This window comes from Apis laboriosa, unplaced genomic scaffold, assembly GCF_014066325.1.
Source record: "Apis laboriosa isolate Shangri-la unplaced genomic scaffold, ASM1406632v1 scaffold49_cov149, whole genome shotgun sequence".
NCBI classification, from domain to species: Eukaryota; Metazoa; Arthropoda; class Insecta; order Hymenoptera; family Apidae; genus Apis; species Apis laboriosa.
The window spans coordinates 581,692-605,557 of record NW_025223500.1 but is presented as its reverse complement, the minus strand read 5'-3'; the positions used below and the strand labels follow the sequence as shown (position 1 = coordinate 605,557).

General features: G+C 20.3%; 1 protein-coding gene across 1 annotated transcript; it reads right to left on the bottom strand.

Moving 5' to 3' along the window:
* Positions 1–460: 460 nt before the first annotated feature.
* Positions 461–1,933, bottom strand: LOC122716779. Its single transcript, XM_043940154.1, has 2 exons — positions 1,871–1,933; positions 461–1,186 (listed from the first exon to the last, which is right to left on the bottom strand). Exons 1-2 carry the CDS (start codon positions 1,871–1,873, stop codon positions 539–541), a joined length of 651 nt encoding a protein of 216 aa, XP_043796089.1. The 5' UTR covers positions 1,874–1,933; the 3' UTR covers positions 461–538.
* Positions 1,934–23,866: the final 21,933 nt, after the last annotated feature.

Sequence of the window (23,866 nt, the reverse complement as noted above, 5' to 3'; positions counted from 1 at the left end):
ATATTGTATACATATAAGAAATAATATTAATGACAATAATGGTAAAATAATATATAGTACACACGATGATTGTATATATAGTTACATACAATCATGATATAATTAAGGAATCTATATGCAAATGAAATCATTGAGAATAGAAATCCACTAATAATTATTAATATCTAAAAAATCTATAACAAAATTCAAATCATCATTTGTATTTCTCTTTCTTATAAATTTTAAAAAATCCAAATTAAAATATTTCTCAATCAATTTTCAATCTAAGTTTTTATACAGAATAAAATTCATTAATATAATTTAAAAAAAAATAAAAGTCTTGATAAAAATTCATTTTTATTCTGTGATATCAAATGGAAATTAATAGTCTATTTAATCCAGTATCATGAAATTTTCTAAGTTGATGCAAAGTTGATAGGAAGGATGTATAAAAGAAATAATGATATATTTTACTTATATATACTTATTAAAATTAATAGTATATATTTTTACTTAAGAAAATATAAAGACAAAAAACAAAAGAAAAAGACATTAACATTTAGTTGATACAGGAGGTTTCAAGACCTAAAACATCTTTTAAGTGTTTCTTTACGACATCGAGGTGAACACCGTGATTCTTGGCTTTCGACAAAAAGTTATTGAAATTCTTGCTAGCGCAGAGTTTGTCGAAAAGTGATTGAGCAGTGGGCGAACTCAATTTCTTGATGAATTCAGCGAACACGGTGGAATTCTTTAATCTATCCTGGTATAGATTCTTAAGCTTGTCCAAAGGTATCAAAGCTTCTACTTCATCGAGAAAACCACGGATTCCGGATGTTTTGGCACGTGAGAATGGTGGTGTGAGCTTCGACAAATGTAAGTATTCATTGATCTGGTTGACTAAATAGTATGCATCAAGGCCGGCACGTTGTTCATAGTTCAATATATCAACGAATTCAGAAAGACTTTCTATCTCAGTTACTAGAAGTTTAAATTCTGACGATTGAAAGTATTTGAGCAATTGTTGAAACTCAGCATCTTCTTTTTTGTAAAGACTGATGATTGCGTTAATTTTATCTAGGGGGATAAGATCAACGAATTTTTGCAATTCATTAGCAAGGGCACCATTTCCAACGCTTGGGATTTTGTAGGCCTCCAAAGGATTAGATACGGCCAAAGCGACCAAAATTACCAAAGCGAATTTCATCTGTGAATGTGAATAATGATAATATTAAAATATTTAAAAAATTTTGAGGAAGGATTTTTAAATTTCGTATTTCTTTAATTTTGTTAATTTTTTTTATTAATTTATAAAGTATTTTAAATATAGATATTTATAGAAATTTAAATTTTCGAATGAATTAAATCAATACTGAATCATGAGTATGAATGATATTAAGATATGTAAAAAATATAGAAATTCATAAATTTACATCTGAAATATCTTAAATAAAGTTAATTAATTATAACTTAATTATAAATTAATTAATTAAAGTTAGCTTTTTAAATATTGAATATTAATACTGAATTATTCCATGCAAACAATGATTAAGATATTTTAAAAACATGGAAATTTAAAAATTTTTTTAAATATTAATTGTATATAAGTTATACAATTATTTATTATTTATACAATTTTATTATTTATTTATTATTTATACAATTATTAAATATTTTTTTTTAAATATTAATTGTATATAAGTTATACAATTATATATAAGTTAATATAAGTTAATTTTTAAAATCAAATATTAATGCAAATAATGGTAAATTATAATTTACTTTATTATTTAGGGATCATATAATATATGGAATCTGTACAATATTTAACATTTCCTTCATATTTAAAAGTAATATAAAATAAGTGATAATTGTTAATTATTTTACTCACCATATTACCAATGTATGTTTCGAATACAAAATAATTGAATAGACTACAAAATCACTATGGTATCATACTGCCAATCAACTCATTTATATAAATCATAATATGAATTTTTTTAATCAAGTTCTGCATTTTTTCACTATTATCATTATCATAATAGATATTATATCATAAATGTAATATCAATTAAAGAAATAAAGAAACAAATATAGAAACTTTTTTTGTAAAAAATATCAGTAAAGGGAAAAATAAAATGTATTTTTAATATGTATGTATTTTTATTTTAATAAAATTTTTTATTTCTTTTCTTAGAGACAAAATCTTAATCCTTCTAAAAATTATTATATCTTATTTATATTTTAATTTATAATTAATATAATAATTAAGTAATAATTTTTATAATTAATTGATATTATATTTCAGTAATGTTTTTTTGATGGATTAAAATTTTATTTCTATTAAAATATTATAAATAAATGAAATATGTTATATGATACTAAATTCATATTACGCTCAATAGAAAATGTAAAATTACATGAAAAATAAATGTAATCGTAGATATAAAAAAAAAAATAATATAAAATATAAAATATAATTGTAGATAAGGTAAATGTAAGAAGAAATGTCTATAAGATCTTTCATAAAATTTTGTTATTAAATAATTTATCTATGTTTTACTTTTTAGGATAATATTTACAGATTTATTCTTTAATATTTACATTATTTATTATTTCTTTTCTGACAGTATAATAATATATATTGTACAGTATAATACATATATTTGTTTCAGTATACAGTATAATATATATATTTGTTTCCTTATTAATTCGATAGGAGAGATTGAAATTAAAAGATTCAAAGAGAGATAAGATACTTTATTATATTTATATTTTTAAAATAAAAATATCTCAGTTAAAATAAAATAAAAATAGTTGATGTTATGCTTTCAATTATTATTGACGCAATTACATCCACTCTGGTCGTCGATCACACCATTTTATCATTCATTTTATCTGTAAAAATGAATCTGAAATTCTACATAAGATCTAATATGTGTAAGATAAGGTATTATGTGTTGATAAATTGAATAAATGGCATCTCAGAGGGTACAGGCAGTAAACCACTTACTTCATCAAATAACACATTAGCATATATACTATATACTATAATATTGATGGTAATTAATAAATATGATGAGTTCAATTGTAAAAAAAAATGTGACTCGATTATATGTTTGTATTTTATTTCGATGTATTCATAAGTATAAAAAAAAACAATGATAATAATTGATATTTATGAATCAAATAACATTTAAAAATATGTTGTAATAGAAAATATAACATAATAAATCAATGAACAGAATATTTCTACAAATTATGTATATCGATGGGGACTAGTTATTATCATGCTGATAGCTTGTCTTCATTGCAAATATATAAATTATTTCTGTCATTCTAATCATCTAGAAATTCTAAAATTTATCCTTTTTTATAAACTTTATTTTATTCTTTTATTAGTATTAGATCTTATTACATTTTATATTTTTATATTTTTTTATTTTATTTTATTTTATTAATAACTTAAGTAATTATTAGATTATTATTAGATTAGATTACTATTATTATCATTAGATTATTTTTAATAAATTATTAAAAAACTATTAAACTATTATTAGTAGAATTTAAAATTAATCGATAAATTATTGTATTTATATTTGAAATTATTTCTTAAGAACTACTTACAATTCGGTAATAATCAATTTCATGACAAAATTTATTGTTCCATTTCGATTAGTTATAAATAAATTGCAATGAAAAATCTATTGCTATATATTTATATATAAATATAAATTAAATATTTTGAATTTTTTAATATTAAATATATTAAATATTTTAAAATATAATAAACTTAATGTTGAGTTATTCAATTAAAAAAAAAATAACTACATTATTTTCCAGTCATTTTTTATTTATTTTATTATTTATTATATTATTTATTTATTTAATTTATTTTTTTGTCAAAACCAGAATTTTTAATTTCCAGTTTCCATTATATATTAGTATGTATTTAAAATGTGTTTAAATTTATAACAATGTTTTGTTCTGCCATTTTCCGATAATTTTTAAATTGGAGTCATATACTCTATCTTTTTATGAAGAAGATATATATTCAAATTGATTTTAATAATTAATTTGTAATATTAAGTTATGATTTCTTAAAGCTATAGATTTTTATATTTATTGATCAATTATTGTCTTCTTTTTTTGAAATGTGTTTTTCAAGAAAACTGTCCATCATAATGTACGCTTATTTAAATATTTAACTATATTACTAATATCTATAGTACTAATTGTCAAACAAATTTTAATAGATTAATAACAAAATTTTTTAGATTAATAACAAAGATAATGCGTTACAAAAAATTTGCTTCTATTTTCCATGTTTTCAGATTGCGATTTCGTTGAAATGTGTTTAATTTCTTTGAAGATTTAACTGAATTAACTGAAAACTATAATTGCTGTTAGTATATGTTGCAAAAAATTCCTTTTGTTAATAAGCAAAGAAGATAATAAAGGATTAAATCCAAATGCTATTTTGTGAAATATCAGAATGGAATTAAATTTAAGATTTTCGCAAAAAATCAGTTAAATATAATTAAAAAAAATAAAAAATTGGTGAAAAATTATACTTTTATTAAAAGATTTATATCTCTTAATTATTATTGTATTATTTTTCAAGAAATGGTATAAAATTAATTCTTAGAATAAATTTATAAATACTCATATTATGAATAATTTCATAATTATTCATAAATTCTAATATATCATTTATATCATTTTGAAAAAATTTCGAAAAAATTTGAAATAAAATGAAAAAAATTCATGCATTATTATATTTTCTCATATTATAGATATTCAGTTAAAATTGCTAACTAAAGTATTTTAGTTATTAAACAAATAATTATTAGATATGTTAAATTTTTCAATTAATGTATGGGAACTTAAATATTTTAAAGTCTATTTCATGTAACTGAATTTTACATGATGCTTGATTATATTATAAATACAAAAATAAAAATTTTTTTGCAAAGATAATGTTTAATATATAACAATTTTATAAATCTTTATATTATAAATTACAATTTAAATACAAAGAATATTTTACATTTTCATACATAAATTTTAAAATTTAGTAATTTCTTAGGTTTTTAAGGTTAAGAATAAAGAGAATATTTTCTTGAAGGCTTTTTAATTTACACAAAAATAAAAATAATATTATTAGTATTATTATATATTATTATTATATATTATATATTACTATTATATATTATTATTATATATAATTATTATATATAATAGTATTCTTTTTAAATTAATAAAAAAATTTTTTTATACAATTTGAGTTTTTAATAATTCTTATCTTAAAGAAAGTATTAAATAAAAATTAATTTTATGATATTTTTCTTCAAGTTATGACTATTGGAAAACTACTTTATCTCATCGTTGTTTCAACATCAAAAATATAGTAAAGCTATCAATATCGATGAACAACTAACTTGGAAGCCACTATTTGGAAACAAATACTTTATTGGTCTATATTTTTCGAAAACTTGATCAAAACATGTTTTCAATTTCTTGAAAGGAATCCTCATATTCTAACGATGATTCTTTCTGATGACAGTTTCAATCATCGATTAGAATTGCAATTATTTTATTATTTATCAACTTCGCTTCTTTCGAACTTGTTTAACGTAACTGCTGTTTGTAATAGTTCTGAAAGATTGTATTATGAATTGTGTTATTTTTTCCAAGTTTATTATGAAATCCTTTAATTATACAATTATTCCATTTGTTTTCAATCGCAAATTCATTTTAAGATTTTAATTACAAAAATAGTATTTTTTATAAAATTATTTATATGGTTGAATAGATATTATTTTATTAATTTAAATTAAATTACTAAATTTATCTTACTTTTTATATTTAAAGAATAAAAATTATTAATATTATTTTATTTTTATATTTTATATTTTATTTTATATATATTATATATATATATAAATGATATAATCAAATTAATATAGATTATAAAATAAAAATATGAATAACTATATAATTTATAATTGTAAATTATTATATAAATTTTATTAATATAAATATCCATGTTATCTAATTATGATACCATTGAGAATTAATAAAAAAAATTATAATTAATTATAATTAATTATAATTATAATTAAAGTTATACGTTATAAAAAACTGATAATTTGAAGAAATTATTCTATTTATTAATTTTTAATTTCAAGTAAATACAATTTTGGTTATTTCAAATATCATTTGCTTATTTTCGATAAAAAAGTGATAATTAATAATATAATATAATAAATTAATTTTCATTAAATTATATATATGATAAGAAATTTATAACTTAAATTTTATTATATTTTATTACTATTATAAACTATTTTTATTACTATTTAATATTTATTACTATTTATTTATAAACTATATTTTATTACTATTATAAACTATAGAATTATAATTAAAAAACCAAACTATTCCTGATCAAAATTCATATTTAATCTCGCTTCAAAAGCTTAATTATGTTTTAACATATGAAAACTTTAGATAATTTCATATCCTTATTTATTTCTAATCTAAATTGATTATAACTCTACAATCTGTTTATAACTTAGAAAATCATCTTAAAATCTTAAACCAACATAGGAATATAATTTCATAAAATATAATAGAATTTTCCTAGAAGAATTTTACACGGAAACTGTAATTGATTATATAAAATTTTAATCTTTGATATTACATGAAAAATCTTCTTGTGAAATTTACGCGGTGTGTGCGAATTGTTTTTTAATCTTAGATAGAAATATAACATAATAAGTACGTAATAAGTATAGAGATTGGATGTGTTCATCGTTTTTATCGTGCATAGCAATAAAACTGGAAACTCAAGATATTCTCTGTTCCTGAGAGACTAATTTTTTCATATTTATTATATATTTATGAACGAAATACATGCAATGTATATCACATCGTATACATATAATACAGTTTATTTCATATTTTAGAAGAAACTTTCGATTAAATATTTTTCATTAAGATATTTCAATTATATGTAAATTTAAAAAACTTTATGAAATAATCATGGATATAAGAATCAACAATTCTAAATGAGGATTTCAAAGGAAAAATATTATAAGTGATGAGATATTCACTTAAGAAAATGTGCATAAAATTATATCTTGATAAAAAATCTATGTGTATAATACATAGTAATTAATTATCTAATTTTTGAAACATTTAATACTTAATAATCATTAATTACCTAAATATTAATTTTTAAATAAATAAAAAATAGTAATATATATAATATATATTATAATAACATAATAAACAAATAATAATAATAAACAAATAAATAAAAGAGAATTATTTACAAAAAGACACATTGATTTTATTAACATTGTCAGAAACATGAATAACTTTTCTCTTTCTCTCTATATATATAAATATTAATATTTTTGTGGAACTTTTGGAGAATTAATTTAATATAATAATTTAATTATTATTAATTTAATTATTATTAATTAATTAATTAATTTAATATAAAAATTAGATTAAAATAAATATAAAAATTGGTATAAAAAAATGTCGATTAAAGATTATTTAAGTTATAAACAATTTAAATGTGCATTAGATAAAATAGAAATGAAGACAAAGCGAAATAATGATACGATAAAATCTTGCTTTGTTTCATTTATTATAATTATTTATAATTTAATAAATAATAATTACCTAACATTTCTGAATAATTTTCGTATTTGGTTTAGATTCTTAAATCGATTTTCCAAAAAATTTCACGATATCTTATATTGTAATATATTAATATTCTATTTGTATTATTAAATATTTTATTATATACATTTGAATTTGTACATTATAGTTTATAATATATTTAATAAAAACTATAATATCTATAATAATCAAAAAGAAAGGAAACAAATTCTTCTAAAAATTTTAATAAATTATTATTATTATAACTATTATTATAAAAATAAAAATATATTATTATCATTTCATATAAGTTCACTATCATATTATCATATGAAAAATTTATAATAGGTATTGAAAAATTTATTAAAAGTTATTTTTCACAAATAAATATTAATAATAAAAGTTTTTTATTAGGTAATCACTCTCAACATAATGTCTTGCGAAAATTACTTCTGCAGAGCAATTATCAAAATTTTTATTCTCAAATAAATTTATTTTCGTGTAATATGCATAATAAATAGTAATTCCAATAGATTTCAATATGAGAGCACAAGAATTTATGATATATCATATGAATATATGATATATCAATATTGTATTTTTGTCTTTTACTTTAGATCATAAAATATTATAATATTTATTCAAAGTCAATAATTTTCAAACAAAATGGAATAAAAATTTATAAATCAATTTATAAAAGTTATCAGTTCTAATTATAATGATTACTTCGTAAACCAAATTCGTAAATCAGTCAAAAATTTTTTCATCCAAAATAATTTGTACCAATAAGACTAATTAAGACCGCATCTTCTATTTTTGTTTCTTTCATCCCGAAATCTATACGCAAGAAAAACGGATCACGCCATCAAGAGATATTTGATGCCATATAAATCGGTTGCTGGTAGAACAATATACGGATGATTTATGTCATTTTTTTTTTTATTCAAACAGAAACGAGTAATATAAAAATTATCTTTTTATAAAAAAAATTATAATCTCAGATTTCTCAAATATTTCCTAGAACATACTAATGATGGATAGGTTATTTTAATTAAGAAAAGCAAAATAAATAATAAAACATAGTAACAAGTATAATACAGATCATAATTATAACGATCATATTATAACGAGATCATAAATTAAATTATTAGAAAATGGTAACAAATGCGATGTAAATGCTGCATTAAAGGCATGTATTATATTTTTTCTTTACATTTCTGTAATTTAAAGTCTTTACATTTGTTAAAACATTCTGACATCCAATACTTATTTTAATTTTAAATTTGAGTGATTTTTCGATCTCATTATATCATGATGTCCAAGTTATATTTATAATTTGTCTAACAAGGCATAAATTAAAATGTTCGATTGTTATAGTTGCAGCTATTGAGTGTCATTTGTTTATCAAGAGCGAATTCTAATACTATTATCTTATGATTCCTAGCAATTGTTAAAAATATTGATATATTCTTTTAAATTAAATAATAATTTATTTCAATTATTTTTTAAAATTAAACAATTTAAATTTTTTATTTTTTTAAATGTAAAAAAAATTTATTTATTAAATAAAATATAAAAAATTTTATAAAATCATCAAAATTCATTTGGAAATTATACATTTAAAAATTTTATCGTAAATTTTATTTTTTTTTTTGCAATTCCGAAAAAATTGTAATTTTTTCAAATAATTTTTTTTGTAAACTAATTCGTTATAAAATTTAAATTATTTAATACAATTTTTAAAAGAATTATTTTTAAGAATTATTATATATATATAGTAATTGTTAAATCATAAATCATCTGTGTACTAAGTATTAGCAAAACATATCATAGTCACTTCAAGAATCCAAAATCTGTAAGTCGATCGATATTATTTTGTTCATTCATTGATCATATTTATTATCTGGTTTCATTGGACAGACTATATTCATTTAGTTGTATTCATTTAAAATGCACAAATTTTTTAGACTTAATCTTACATTATTCTTCAGATTTGATCCCTATATTATCAAATCCATTTTATATCATCGACACGAATCAACACGAGACTAAATTAAATTAATTTGAAATGAAATTTGATCAAGATGTGTTATTACGTAATTTATTTGTTATATCCTTTTGTTATATCCTTGTTATATCCTTTGTAATACTCATATTCGTTTATGAAAGAGAAGTAAGCAAATATTCGCAAATCTATAAACAACCATCTGTTATATAAATCGGGAATAGTCGAACATGTACGACGAAACAATCCCATGTATACATGTATATACTCGCGAAACATATTGGTATATATTAAGCTGAAACTGGAACAAGTATGAAACTAGAAGACTATCGCAGTGACATGGATACTCTTATCGATAGTTCCAAAGATTTTAATGGAACCTGAGGTAGATATACATAATTGAATGAAATAAATAATAATTTTTAATAATCATTTACTAAAAACATACTCTTGATTGTTTAATACATAACGAAAAAAATTAATATTAATATAGTTAAAAGAAATAGCGAATTAAAATTAATATTAATATAATTAAAATCATTATTCTTAATCATGTTGTGAAAATTCTAATTAGCAGTTGTTGTTCATTAAAAAATTATTAAAAAATTTTTTTTCAAAACTTTTAATTAGTTTTAATCATGTTTGTTGCATCAGATAATTAATGACCAGTTTCTTCATGATAATTAGATTAAAAGAATTAATCTAAACTCAATGCAAACTATTAAATCCATTAATAATTAAATGAATTTTTATTTAAATTTAATTTAAGGTAAAATTAAACTTAAAATTAATATAAATTAATTGATGTTAAACAAACATTTATTTAATTTTTGTTTTTAAGATTTATATTTGATTAGATCAGGTTAATAATTTAAAAAAAAATGATCTAACCTAATCTAATTTAAAATTATTTTAAACAAATATTTGTTAATAAACAACGTTAATAAATAATCAAATAAAAGCTTCAACTTAGCTACACTATTTAATATGATGACTTTAACATATTAATTGAGATCGGAAAGTAGTATCTTTTTCATTTCTTTTTGCTATTCATAATTTCAAATAGCGAACAAAAATTGTTCTTTTTACCGATATATAATACCGATAAGTTATTGAAATCTAAATTTGATTGAAAAAAAAATTATTTGATATATCGTTTATATATATAAAATATAAAATTATTTATATATAAAATATTAAATTATTTAATTTAATATAGATTAAAAAAAAATTTAAACCATTTTACAAGAATTCATAATTTACTTATTTGCACTGAGTACATTGTTTTGCATATTTATTTTAAGATATGAATAAATTCATAATATAGATTTTAAAATAATTTTTACATACATTAAATATAATATTTAATATTAATATTATAATTTTAATAATTTAATATTATAATTTTTACATAAATTTTAAATTATTTTTTACGAAATCTGAAAGATTAACATATATGCGTTCATATAATTTTTTTATTCTATATTATGTTTAAATTATTATTTTGCTTAACTATATATTTAGCTTAATTAACTGATTTATTAGCATTATATAAAATATAACTAAAATATAATATTATATAACAGTTATAGCATTATAGTTATAGCATTTTTGTCAAGAAATTTGACAAATTTACCTTGACACCAACAGATGTATAATATCTAAACTACTTTGATAGACATGTGTTAAATTCACATTATTTTTATTGTTAGAAAATGATACAGTTTTAATTTTTCTATTCCATTATACTTTAAGTTTCTAAATATTAAATAACTTCCAAATATTAAGATATTTTAAATTTATTTTTTTAATTGTTCTAAATATTTTTTAAATATTTTTTAAATATTAAATATAAAATATTAAAAAATATGAAAATATTTTTTTATGATTTAAATTATAAATTAAAATATCTCTTAAATTAAAAATTTTTCGATATAAATAGTAAATATACTTTTTTTAAGAATGAGCTACATCCATTAATACAATAAAAATTATGATTCTATTTAAAAAATTAAAGTTGATTTATATGATCTCCATATTAATTTATTGAGAACTAAAATTAATATTATATTTCTTCATATTAAATAACTTTTATCAAAATATATTTTTGATAGGATCAATTCCTTATGTTTATTTCGATTTTACAAGATAAATAAGATATATTTATATTTATATAATATTGAAATATTGATATCAATTCGATCATATTTTTAAAAAAAAATAATTAAAAAAAATGAGATTATAGATATCTATAAATAATCAATAATAACTATAATAAGTATCAAAATATAAATTTTATAAATGACTTGAAGTAAAAAATAAATAATAGAGGAAAAACATAAAAAAAAATTTTATTTACAATTCAATTTGAGTTATTAATTTATAAGAGAATTTAAGATCTTTTCAGATCAGCGACGGAAGATGGAGCAAAAAACCAACGCACGCAATGAAATTTGTATCACAGGTCAACCAATCTATAAGACTTTTGCATTCTAATTAATTGATCCGAATTTAAAAGTCTCGCTATAAATAGATAGAGAACAACAGTTTATTATTATTATATCTTCGAGCTCTTTTCAAATTTTTTTTCAATTCCAAATTTTTCAATTTAGTTAAAGGAAAATAAATTAATTTCCGCTTGATTTTCACTTCATATAGTGAATTTTTTATAATTGAAAAATTATTCAGTATGTATACTTATTATTATATATATGTTTTTATTTAAAATAAATTCTTTATTTGAATAAGCTAATAAATAAAGATAAATTATCAATGTTTATCATTCATTAAGAACAATTTATTATAAATTTAATTTTTATAAATTACGTAAAAATAATTTTTGAAAGTTAAATTTTTCGTTTTTTTATAAATCAAAAAGAAAATTTTTTTATTTTATAAATTTTATTTTTTATTATATTATAATTTTTTTATTATATTATATTAAATATTAAATATAATATTATTATTTTATCTTATTATCTTATATAATATTATTATATTATCTTATTGATCTAATATTATAGATTTATTAATATTTTAAAATAAATATAAAAAATGAAAATATAAAATTATTTATATTCATAATATAATAAAAAAATTAAAAAAAATCTTATAAAATAATAATAATAATTTTCTTTTAATTTATTCCAATCCTATATAATTTAAATTTTTTTATTTGATATTATTTTTGCATAACAAAAAACATTATTTATTAAAAAGAAAAATTAAATTACAGTAAATTCCATAAAAAAACAGTATTCTTATAACGTGAACAAAAAATTGCGCTATTACTCTTGTACAAGATAATTAAAAAAAATAAAATGATTATAAAAGTGAAATTTTTTAAAAAATTTAAAAGAAATTTAAAAGAAAAAATAATAGAAAAATCAAAGAAAATATTATCAAATGAAAAACATAAATTTTAAAATTGGAAAAAATTACCAATTAAGAAACTAAACGAGAAAAACAATCTTAAGTGATTATAGTTTTTCACTTTATTTGATTTTTTAATTTAAGTTATTCTATATATATAATGAATGTTATTCATATTATAAATATATGTTATTTGTTATATATAACAAGTTATACATATACATGGATATTATATACATATTACATATAACAAGTTATTCTGTATGAATTCTTGTTATTCTAAATCAAATTTTATTATCTTAAATATTACTATAAAAAATAACTTCTTTTGACTTCTATTAAAAATTTTGAATAACAAAAAAAATTTTATTTGTATATTTTGTTTTTGTTTTCTTAATTGATAGTTCTAATATTTTAAAAATCTTGCAATATCATTCAATAAAAGAAACAGAAATTAAATAATTTATTGATTAAATATTATTCTCATCATTTTTTATAATATTTCAACCCATATTATCAAACAATGTTATTAATTATCATCAACCGAATCAAACGTTTATAAATAAAAAAAGAAAATATATACTGAATAAAAAAATAAATCAATATAAGAAAATATTGTATATTTTTTATTTATAAATAATATGACACGAAATATAAAATAACATAACAGTATTATCTATAATACAGTACTATGTTAATCTAAAAACATAAGTTGTAGTTTTGACTACTGTATGTCTACTGCAATTAATTTTGAATATCTTGTTTATTAATGATACTTGATAGTATATATACTATATATATACTATATATATATTTATAATGATATTTTATATCATTATTAAATTATCTCATTCGTCATTACTTATATCTTATTTTATCGATTGTAAAGACTATACTGTATTTAATAAAAATCATAAACAATAGAAATGTTCATATTTTATAAAATTTGTATAAATTAAACTTGAAAATAATTTTCAAAAATATATGGGATATAAATAAGTCCCATTTTTTTTAATTTCCTTATACAAGAGAAAATTCCTCTTGAATTTTTGCAAATTATGAATCGTTCCGCTTCAATTTTGCAGATAATAGAATCAGTCACTTTTCATAATGTTTTATACACGAAAGTCGCTGAAGATACTGAAGACACTATATTTTTTATACATACATAAATAAATTATATAAAAAATCATAAAAAATATAAATAATATAAATATAAAAAAAATATGAAATGAAAGAAAAAATAATCTGAAAGTTAAAATATATATATTGACTTTTATTATGTATAAGAGGATTTTCTATTACTAAATATAAATAAGATATTTTCGGTGCATTTTGGAAACTTATTCAATATTTATTATAATTAATTATTAAACTAATAATATAAATAGCAAATATGTTAAATAACGAATATATATATATATATATATATATATGATATAACGGCTCAACAAAATTTAAAAATCTTTTAAAAATATAAATTTTAAATGATTAATAAAATTAACACGAGTTAATTTATAAAATTTCAAAAAGTTGAAATCTTTAAAATTCATTAATTTTTTTTTATAAACTTTTGCATTTTAATTTGGAATTCTCTAAAAATTAAAATTATTTCATAAAATTGGATTTTATGTAATTCAATATGATTATTTTGTCTTTTATAAACAGAAATTTCTTATCAAATGAGTTATTGTTAGTTTCACAATTATAAGAAATATTTAAATGTATGTATAAAAATATAATAAACACTTGTTCATATCTTTGTTCACACCTTGAAATTTGATCTTAATTTTTTAAAATATCATTTCTCTCATAATTAAATTATCTAGTTTTTATGACCTTCGTGCAATCATTATATAATCTGAAGATCTTGTATCAATCAATTCGAAATGCTGTTGAGTCAGATAATAATAAAATACAATACAACAACAAACAATAAGATAAAAACAATCTTACTAAGATTTTTGAAAATAGATATATACATTGATTAAAAATATACATGTATATAATACAATTTTTTACATCTTTTATTGTCAATAATCTTTATGAATTTACTATTATAACAAAACAAGTTCCATTTTATTATCAAAAATTTTTCTATATTCTTCTTCAAATTATAATAAAATCTGCGAGTCTTATATCGAGAAAGATTACAGCTAGCTTCTCTTCCATTTCATCTTCGCTCTTTTTTCATTTCTTTTTTAACGATAAAGCAATAAACGGAAGTCGTCAGAGTATAATTAATGACCGACGAACTTGCAAGAGGTTAGGGAACGAAGTTTTGAAGGCAAGAAGGACAAGCGGCAGAAGCGAGTCTCAGTTACATTATTAAGCATTATTCAGTGAGAACAAGTAGTGGTGGTGCGAATCTCAAACGAGCCAAAGGATTAAAGAGTTGCTAATATCACGTTAATTGTCCGTTAAAAGAGGTTCAGACATTTATTCGTAAGAAATTGTCGCTCGATATCAGCAAAGATAAGAAATTCATATCGATCTTTATCAAACAGCAACATTTCCACTTTGATTTAGGCAAAATCTTTTGAATATTTTTTTAAGTTTTAAACTTTTAAAACTTTAAAATTAAATCACGTATTTATTTGAAAATCAGGAAATTAAAAGTTTTCTAATTATTTTTTAAAGTATATTTAATTAAATTATTTTTGAAGTTAATAAAATTAATGGAGAAATATATCACTTAGATTTAAACTTCGATGGATTTTTACATGCAGATTTTTATATATCATGTATTTCTCTTGAAAAAAAGAATTTTTTTTTTAAAAAAGAAGAAATCAAGAAGTTTTAAATTAAAGTATTTTCAAGGCAAATGAAAATGACTTATATATATATATGAAGATGATTTACTGATGATTTACTTGTTTATATTTTCCAGAAAAATTAAAAAATTAGAAAGCTCTGAAATAATTAAGGAATTTCAACGTCAATGAAAATAATTTAAAAAATCATATGAGAGAATATTACACAAAAGTTAAATTATAGAAAAATCATATATTATTATTGATTAGATTCATATATAGATATATCATTTATATATCATATATTGATATATAATTATATCATATATGATATATAATTATATCATATTTGGATATTAGAGTTATATTTTAAGTCTCACAGCTAAATTTGAATGACTACAATTTGAATCTATATATAAATTATAATTTTTTAACAACAAGAACATTGTGTATTTCGATTGAATATTTAAGATATATACATGTGTAGTATATGATAGTTTTAAATAATAATTAATTAAATGTCTCAATTTTTAATTTATACTGAATATATTTTCAAAAGTAGCCGCGTACAAAGTTCTTATTGATTTTCAGAGAGAAAAGTTATTTAATTGGTTTCCTTTTATGCTATTTACTTTTTCCTTATTACGTTCGACAATAGCTAGCTGTTCTTCTTCTTTTATTTTGTTCGAAACTTTACGAGCAAAAATATCGAAGCGTTTCGACGTCTTCTTGACAGCAAGATCGATAACAGAATATTATCTGAATTTTTCCTGCAACAAGCCAGACGGCCAAGTTTGGTAAACCTGGCTTATCGAACTCTTCTACCTCCCACTCTTTTCCCTTTTTTTTTTCTACAATGAAAGAAAATGTCGTCTCGATACCATCGATTTCCATTGTATACGCTTTTCGTAAAAAAAGGAAAAAAAAAAGAAAAAATAATAAAACAAAGGGGAACGGACGATCCCTTTGTTTTTGTGATTGCACCGAACAAAACCGAGAATCGATGTTACATTGATCTCTTGTGCAAGACTGGTTTTAGTTATGCGGCTATTTACGGAAGAAAATGAGTCACGTGATCAAACCGCCATGTTAAATTTCAAAGATTCGACAAAAAATTCATTAAGGTAAAGGATAGTAAATATATAAAAATTACATATTAATTATATTTAACTTAATAGTTTATATCTTTGTTAATTTATTAANAAAATAATATTATATTGTTTATTAATTCATTAATATATAATTTATTTATAATTTACAATAAAATATTATTAAAAATAAAATGAGATCACAACTATTTTTTGTTAATAATGTTTTATTCTTATATTGTAATTTTTATATCTTGTTAATAATATTTTATTTTTATTTAACGGATTTTTTCACATTTCTTTGAAGTGTATTATTATTTTTTATCTATTCTATGACTTAATTTTTTATATAAGAATACTGTGATAAAAAATTTGATAATAAAAAATTTAATTTTGCAATATTTTCATATATTTTTATAAATTAAAGATCTTTCTTCAGTTCGCTTTATAATGCTTAAACATAGAATTAAACAGAAATAGATTAAGAAATAGGATAGATTAGAAATAAATTAAGAAATAGGAAAATTTTTTTACCAAATATCTACATATTGAATTCTTTATTTTAAATATAAAAACGATTATAAAAATATGAAAATGTAGCAATAAATATTTTTTAAAAATATTACTTAATTCATTTCAACTAATTCATTTCATTCAGTCTTTCTATATTAAAGTATTATATATCAAAAAGTACAAATAACAAATTACTATTATTTCACAAAAAATAATAAAAAAATAAAATTTTTGTATTGATTCTGTATAATATTCATTATATAGAATTCAATAGTCAATCATTTCTAAACTCATAGTACTTCTCGTTTATCGAGCATAAAATTCAAAAAGCCAATGTATTTAATACACCACTACCTCCTTCGTACATTTAGCTACAAAAAGATTCCCCGATCCGTTTAACCGTAGTCCTCAATCTCTTCATCCAAGTCACTTTCCTCGACGATCCATCGTGAAAGGTTCTCCATCCACAAGAGAAACCGATACGTCCGTGATGGAACGTGATCGAGATAGGGAGAGAAGGAAGAAACAGTGAAACAGATATAATACTTGTGCAGTCGACAAGATAACCGTTCGAGGACAATGTATTTTGTTCGACATTCGACAAAATCGAATTACAGTCGGATCGGGAGGCGGCCTTTCCTTTCTTTCTGGTTTCAATTGCCGAGCGGCTCCACGATTGGACGAGCGCCTCGTAGAAATTAAATAAGCGCGCGCAAACAGAGAACGCAGGAAAGTTCGTTAAAGGTAGGAAAGACGGGACCAAACAAGCAGCGCTCTCTTTATTTCGCCCCCGGATGCAATCGAATATTTTTCTTTTCTTTTCCTTCCTCTTCTCTTTCGTCCTTTTCCTTCTTTCTTCGTTTTCATTTATTTCTTCTCGTCCGTATCCTCACTCTATGAGAATATCCCACGATTTTATATCTGTCTGCATCTAGGGAATTGGATACGCGATCAATCGAACTATATATAACGTCCTTTAATTTTTCACGTTCCGATCTTATAGTATTATCGTTAAAGAGCAGACACCATCAAATGATAGGAAATACTGGGAAGAGGAGGAAAGGAGGCGGAGATTTTAAATAGATATCTATTTGCAATAGATATCTAATGCAACGAAAAAGATTCCTAAAATTTTTCGATTCCATTATTGAAAAAATTATGATGAGATCAAATTTAATATTTACTTTTAAATTTATATCAAATTTAATATAAATTTTTATATATACAGTTTATTTTTATATTTAAGAAATCAATATTTATTTATAAAATACTTGATTCTTATAATTTAGTTTTAAACTTTTTATATTTTAAATCAAAATGAATATTTGTAAGTTTCAAAAATTTATTTATAAATAAAAAAATCCAGAAAGTAATCAATTTTTTTAGATAATAATAATATAAATATATTTCTACAACTTATTTTTATTTTTATTATATATATATTATTATACATATAGCATATATTTTAATTATTAATTAACATAATGCTGCTTCGATTTAAATATTTATCACGATATAAGTTTTTATGTTTTCATAATATACAAATTCATGTAACCATGAAATTTTTAATCATTATCTTATAAAGCATCAATCTTTCTAAAATTTCTTTTAATTTATAATAATAAACAAATGATAATCATTCAAAAGTTCAGATTATAAATAAAATAGTCGAATATCTCTATTCTTTTAAAGAAATTAAAGAAAGTTTTTAATGCTAATATATGAGTAAAAACTAATCTCAACAAACATTAAATTATTATTTTATATAGTTGCTATATATAAATAGATATTATTTTTTGAACGAAAGTTATAGTTCAATATTAAAATGAATTAAATCTTTTATAGTAATAATCGAATTATAAGAGTCAAAAAGTTATATTTTATTAAATTTTTATAACAAATTTAAAAAAATATACTGCATTTATGGACAATAAAATTCTTATAATTTTATTTTAGGTTTTTCATTTATAATTATTTAAAAATAATTTTTAGTTTATCAAACCTTATTATTGAAATTTGTGTATTATATTGAAATTTATGTATATTATAAAATAAAAATGGCAATTCTTTATTCTGTTTAAAAGACTACATAAATATATAATATTCGCAGAAAAAAACAGAGGCGAGATAGTTGCCTGTCACATTTAATAAAATGAAATATTTGCATGTAGAAATCGAAAATTGCAAACAAATAAGATCAAAATATTCTAAATCCATGTCCTTTTGCCTTTATAAACATTCAAATAAAAAATCAAATAAAAAATTGTATATTTTTTAAACTAGAAAAAACGCATCAAATTTGGAAAATGTTTCAAATAAGGAAAAAATATTGTACTTTTGTAATTAAAATTTCCTATTCAGCAATTTTTTTTTTATTTTTCAACATGAATATTCAATATGAAATATTTTAAATTTTATGTATCTTAATTTTTAACTAGAATTTTTAAAGATTTTAATGATCTTTTAAAGATCATCTAACATGAACATCTCAAAGAAAATCATAAAAATTTCAGTTTTCACATTTCAGTTTATTTCATATTATGCAAAATAATAAAATATTTCTTTATTTTCTATTCGATATAAAAATAAGAATCCAATGATATAAATGTCTCTATAAAAACTTCGGGTTTAGGTTAGGTTAAATTAAAAAAAAATTAGATGATAATATAGAAAAGATTCAAAGATTAAAGACGTATCCAATTCAAATTATTCATTAATTATTCTAACTTAATTGTTAATCTTAGACATAATTTCGTTAATTTTAAAATTGATGCAAATACAATTGACTGATGCTGAAGAAATGTTAAACAAAAATTTAGAAATATAAGCATTCATAAGAAGAGATTTTCTCAATGATTAAATAATGATTTAAATATAATCATGGAATAAATTAAAATAAAATAGATTCATTATACATATATCATCAAAAAATAATAATTTCTTATATAAATTGTAAATAATAAATGAAATATAATACAGAAAATTTGTTTTCTAGTTTCTGCTATTTCCGCATAAAAATAGACTAGCATATTTATATTTCTCCATTGATGCTGTAATAAATAATATTGTTAATATTTTAATTTAATAGATTATCAGTAACATTTTTCAATACAATTATTATATTTATTTTTAATCTAATAATTTTTTCACTGGATCTTAACTTTTACCCACATGCAATGATTTAATAATAATTTATTAATATTAAAGATTATTATTATTATTAAAGAATAAAATTCTTAACTAAATTATGAATATTGAAAATTGAAACAAGAGATTTTGAATGGTGCAATAAGAAATGTACGAGCATTTGAATCCCAAAGCAAACAACATAGGTTGAATCGTGACAATTGTGCGGTTAGAGTGTTCGTTTATTTATATTGGATCGAAAAATGGGGAAGGGCATGAAATCGGGAGACAGAATCGTTTTATCCATATCCGTCGCTCTTCTGCTATTGACATACGCTTTAATATTCGATGACACGAGTCACAAGTGCAATCGAAACTTCGTGTAAATACCGGTTAGATAGTTCTTTTTTGTTTTTCTTTTTTTTTTTATTTTTTTATTTTTGCACAATTCCCCATATTATTTTTTCCCTCCCGAAAATACAGGGACGAGTCTCGTTTACGAGATGTAGCACCAATCACACCTAACATTCACTATTGTTTCGAAAGTACCATCTACCACGCTAAATGGATCTGATGATGCTTTTAAAAAGATCAAACAAATTCATGTCTGACTATCAAATAAAACAATAAGATGGACAAAATGCAACGAATTTTTTTTTTTTTTAATTCTATTTTCCGACCTTGTTTTTTAATTATTAAATTATATAGTTTTTTACAACTTTACCAACTTTTAAATAGAATTTATTACGATAAAAACGTAACGAAGTTTTACGCAACTCAACTGAAAAACCCTAAAAAGTTTCTCGAAGAAAGTTGAAACTTACTTACTCGAGCTTTGCTCTTTACTTTACAGTAGCGATGAATTTGGTAAAAAAGAGAGACAAAGGACATCGTAACCTAACTCATGAAGGATATGTTCCGTATATTGTTTCTCGGGAGGATTCATAGTATTATTTGTCATCGTCACTGTCTGTGGTTGGATAGTGATCACTGTTAAACCAATTAAAACTATGTTATTCTCGAAGACAATATCAAACATCGAAACAATTGGAAAAAGTTCTATTGTCACTCAAATCGCATTATTTTCAATGAAATATAAGCGGAAAAATGAACTAATATATTTGTAATTCTTAATATTATTTTTAATATGTAATGTTAAAAAAAAAAAAAATAAAAATATAAAATTTATTTTTAAATTAACTGTTCAATAATTTAAATATATTTTACGAACATATATAACATATATAAATTTAATATATATTTTATTTAATAAAAAACAAATGTTTCTTGTTTTATAAATTCTATTATTTTTGTTTTTTAAATTTTTGATGTTCTTAAATTTCTTAATAAGATTTACAAAAAAATTACATTTAATTATATATCACAAGTAAATAAAATTGTTTTCGAAATTAAAAAAAATAAATGTTTTTAATTAGAATGAATTAAAATTAATAATTGAAATCTATTTCTATATATAAACAATTAATTGTCTCTGATTTTATAATATATTATAATTTATATATACATGAAAACATAAACAAAATCATAATAATCGGATTAAATTCTTTAAATGGCAAACGCATTGTTGAAATGATCGACAGATCTGCGTACAACATTGAAGGTAGGTGATGGTGTGCATTCGCATTTCCGGACGCTAATGCGCGATACTTCGATCACCATTAGTCATGTATGCTCGCTGTAATTTCGCAGAAGCCTTGGGAGTGGATAATTAATTTGTAAATGGGAATTGAATCGATTGCCTCGAGCCGATCCTCTTAATGAAGTCTCCTCTATTCCGATTCTAGCTCCATTCGTGATTTCTGTTTAGTCCATTGATCTTTTATTTGTAAATTTTTTACAAATTTTTTACAGTATTATTGTAAATTTTTATTTTTAATTTTTTTCTTATCAAACTAAATATTTTTTTAACATTATATTAGTTGTTCAAAAATTATACTGGAACTAGAAAAATCTGTGACAATGAAATTTAATATGTCATTTTTTTTCATTAAAAATGAAAGAGAAAACAAAAGTATTTATGCATGCTAACAAACGAAATTTTCATGACTTTAATCATGAGGTTTCATTTTTACTTTACAATTTTGATCAATTTTAAAAAATTTTTTTTATATATTATTTAATAAACTAAAATTCTTAAAAGAATTCAAGTCATTTAATTCAATTTTAAAAAAATTATCCATTTTAAAAAGCGTATGAATACTTTTTTTCCTCAATATACTCATTATTATACTTGTTTTTTTCATACATATACAGATGAGATTTATGATGAGTTTACAAAATAAAAATCTTGTTAAAAAAACTTTTTTGACAAGGAAACTAAATTATATTTTTTGAGAACATTTTTTCCAAACTTTAAAATCGTTGTAAAAAAAAACAAATGAAATATCAAATTTAATCAGAACATAAAATTATAATAATAAATTGATAAATAAATTCAATTATCAATCATTTAAATCTATCACAAATTACCAATATGATTCAAATTATGAATCAATAATATATATATATATATTAAAGCAATCTTCAAAAAATTTGTATTATAATTTATAAATTTTGTCCAGAAAATAATCAAAAAGTCATGGTTAAATCCATTTCACTAGAAATGAACGAGCAGTAGCGAAACACGAGAAGCATCATTAAAACTCAATTCGTGTTCTCGTTTTCACGCTTTTCCTGATACAAAGTTTCATCTAGTTTCGGTTAACTACGTTTAATTCAAACAAAAATCGATGCTTGCACAAATCAGAAGACGCTATTAATAATTGAATTTGTCTTTCGAATCTTCGGCAATCTAGAGAATTTTCCATGTTGGTCTATTCTATGTTGGTAGATTTCCAATTTCTGTTACACACATGCACTATTTTCTTCATGTATCACCATTAATTGCAATTTGTGCATGAAATTTCATATAAATGACGAAATTTCCTGAAGCTATATTGCGTAAATTCAAACACACATCTCATGAATAAAATAATTCTATTATTTGTATATACAATAGAAAAAAAATTCTACCAAGTTAATTCAACATTATGAATTAAACTTGGTAAAAGAATTTAGAATTAAAGAAATTTTTAATGAGATTATTGTATGATATTAAGCACTTAATTTACAATAGTACGATTTAAGCAATATTGTACAATAGATAATACAATAAACCAAGTATTATTAGATCAATCTCGAATTTTCGCTATTTATCTCGATTATGTATTGTAACTTTGTTTTGTATTATGTAACTCTGTCTTCAATATTGCTTTTGTCCGAAAAAAAAAAATAGGCTGAATTGAGCTAGGATATTGATGAATAAGATGATTGATAATGAGATGAATAAGAGA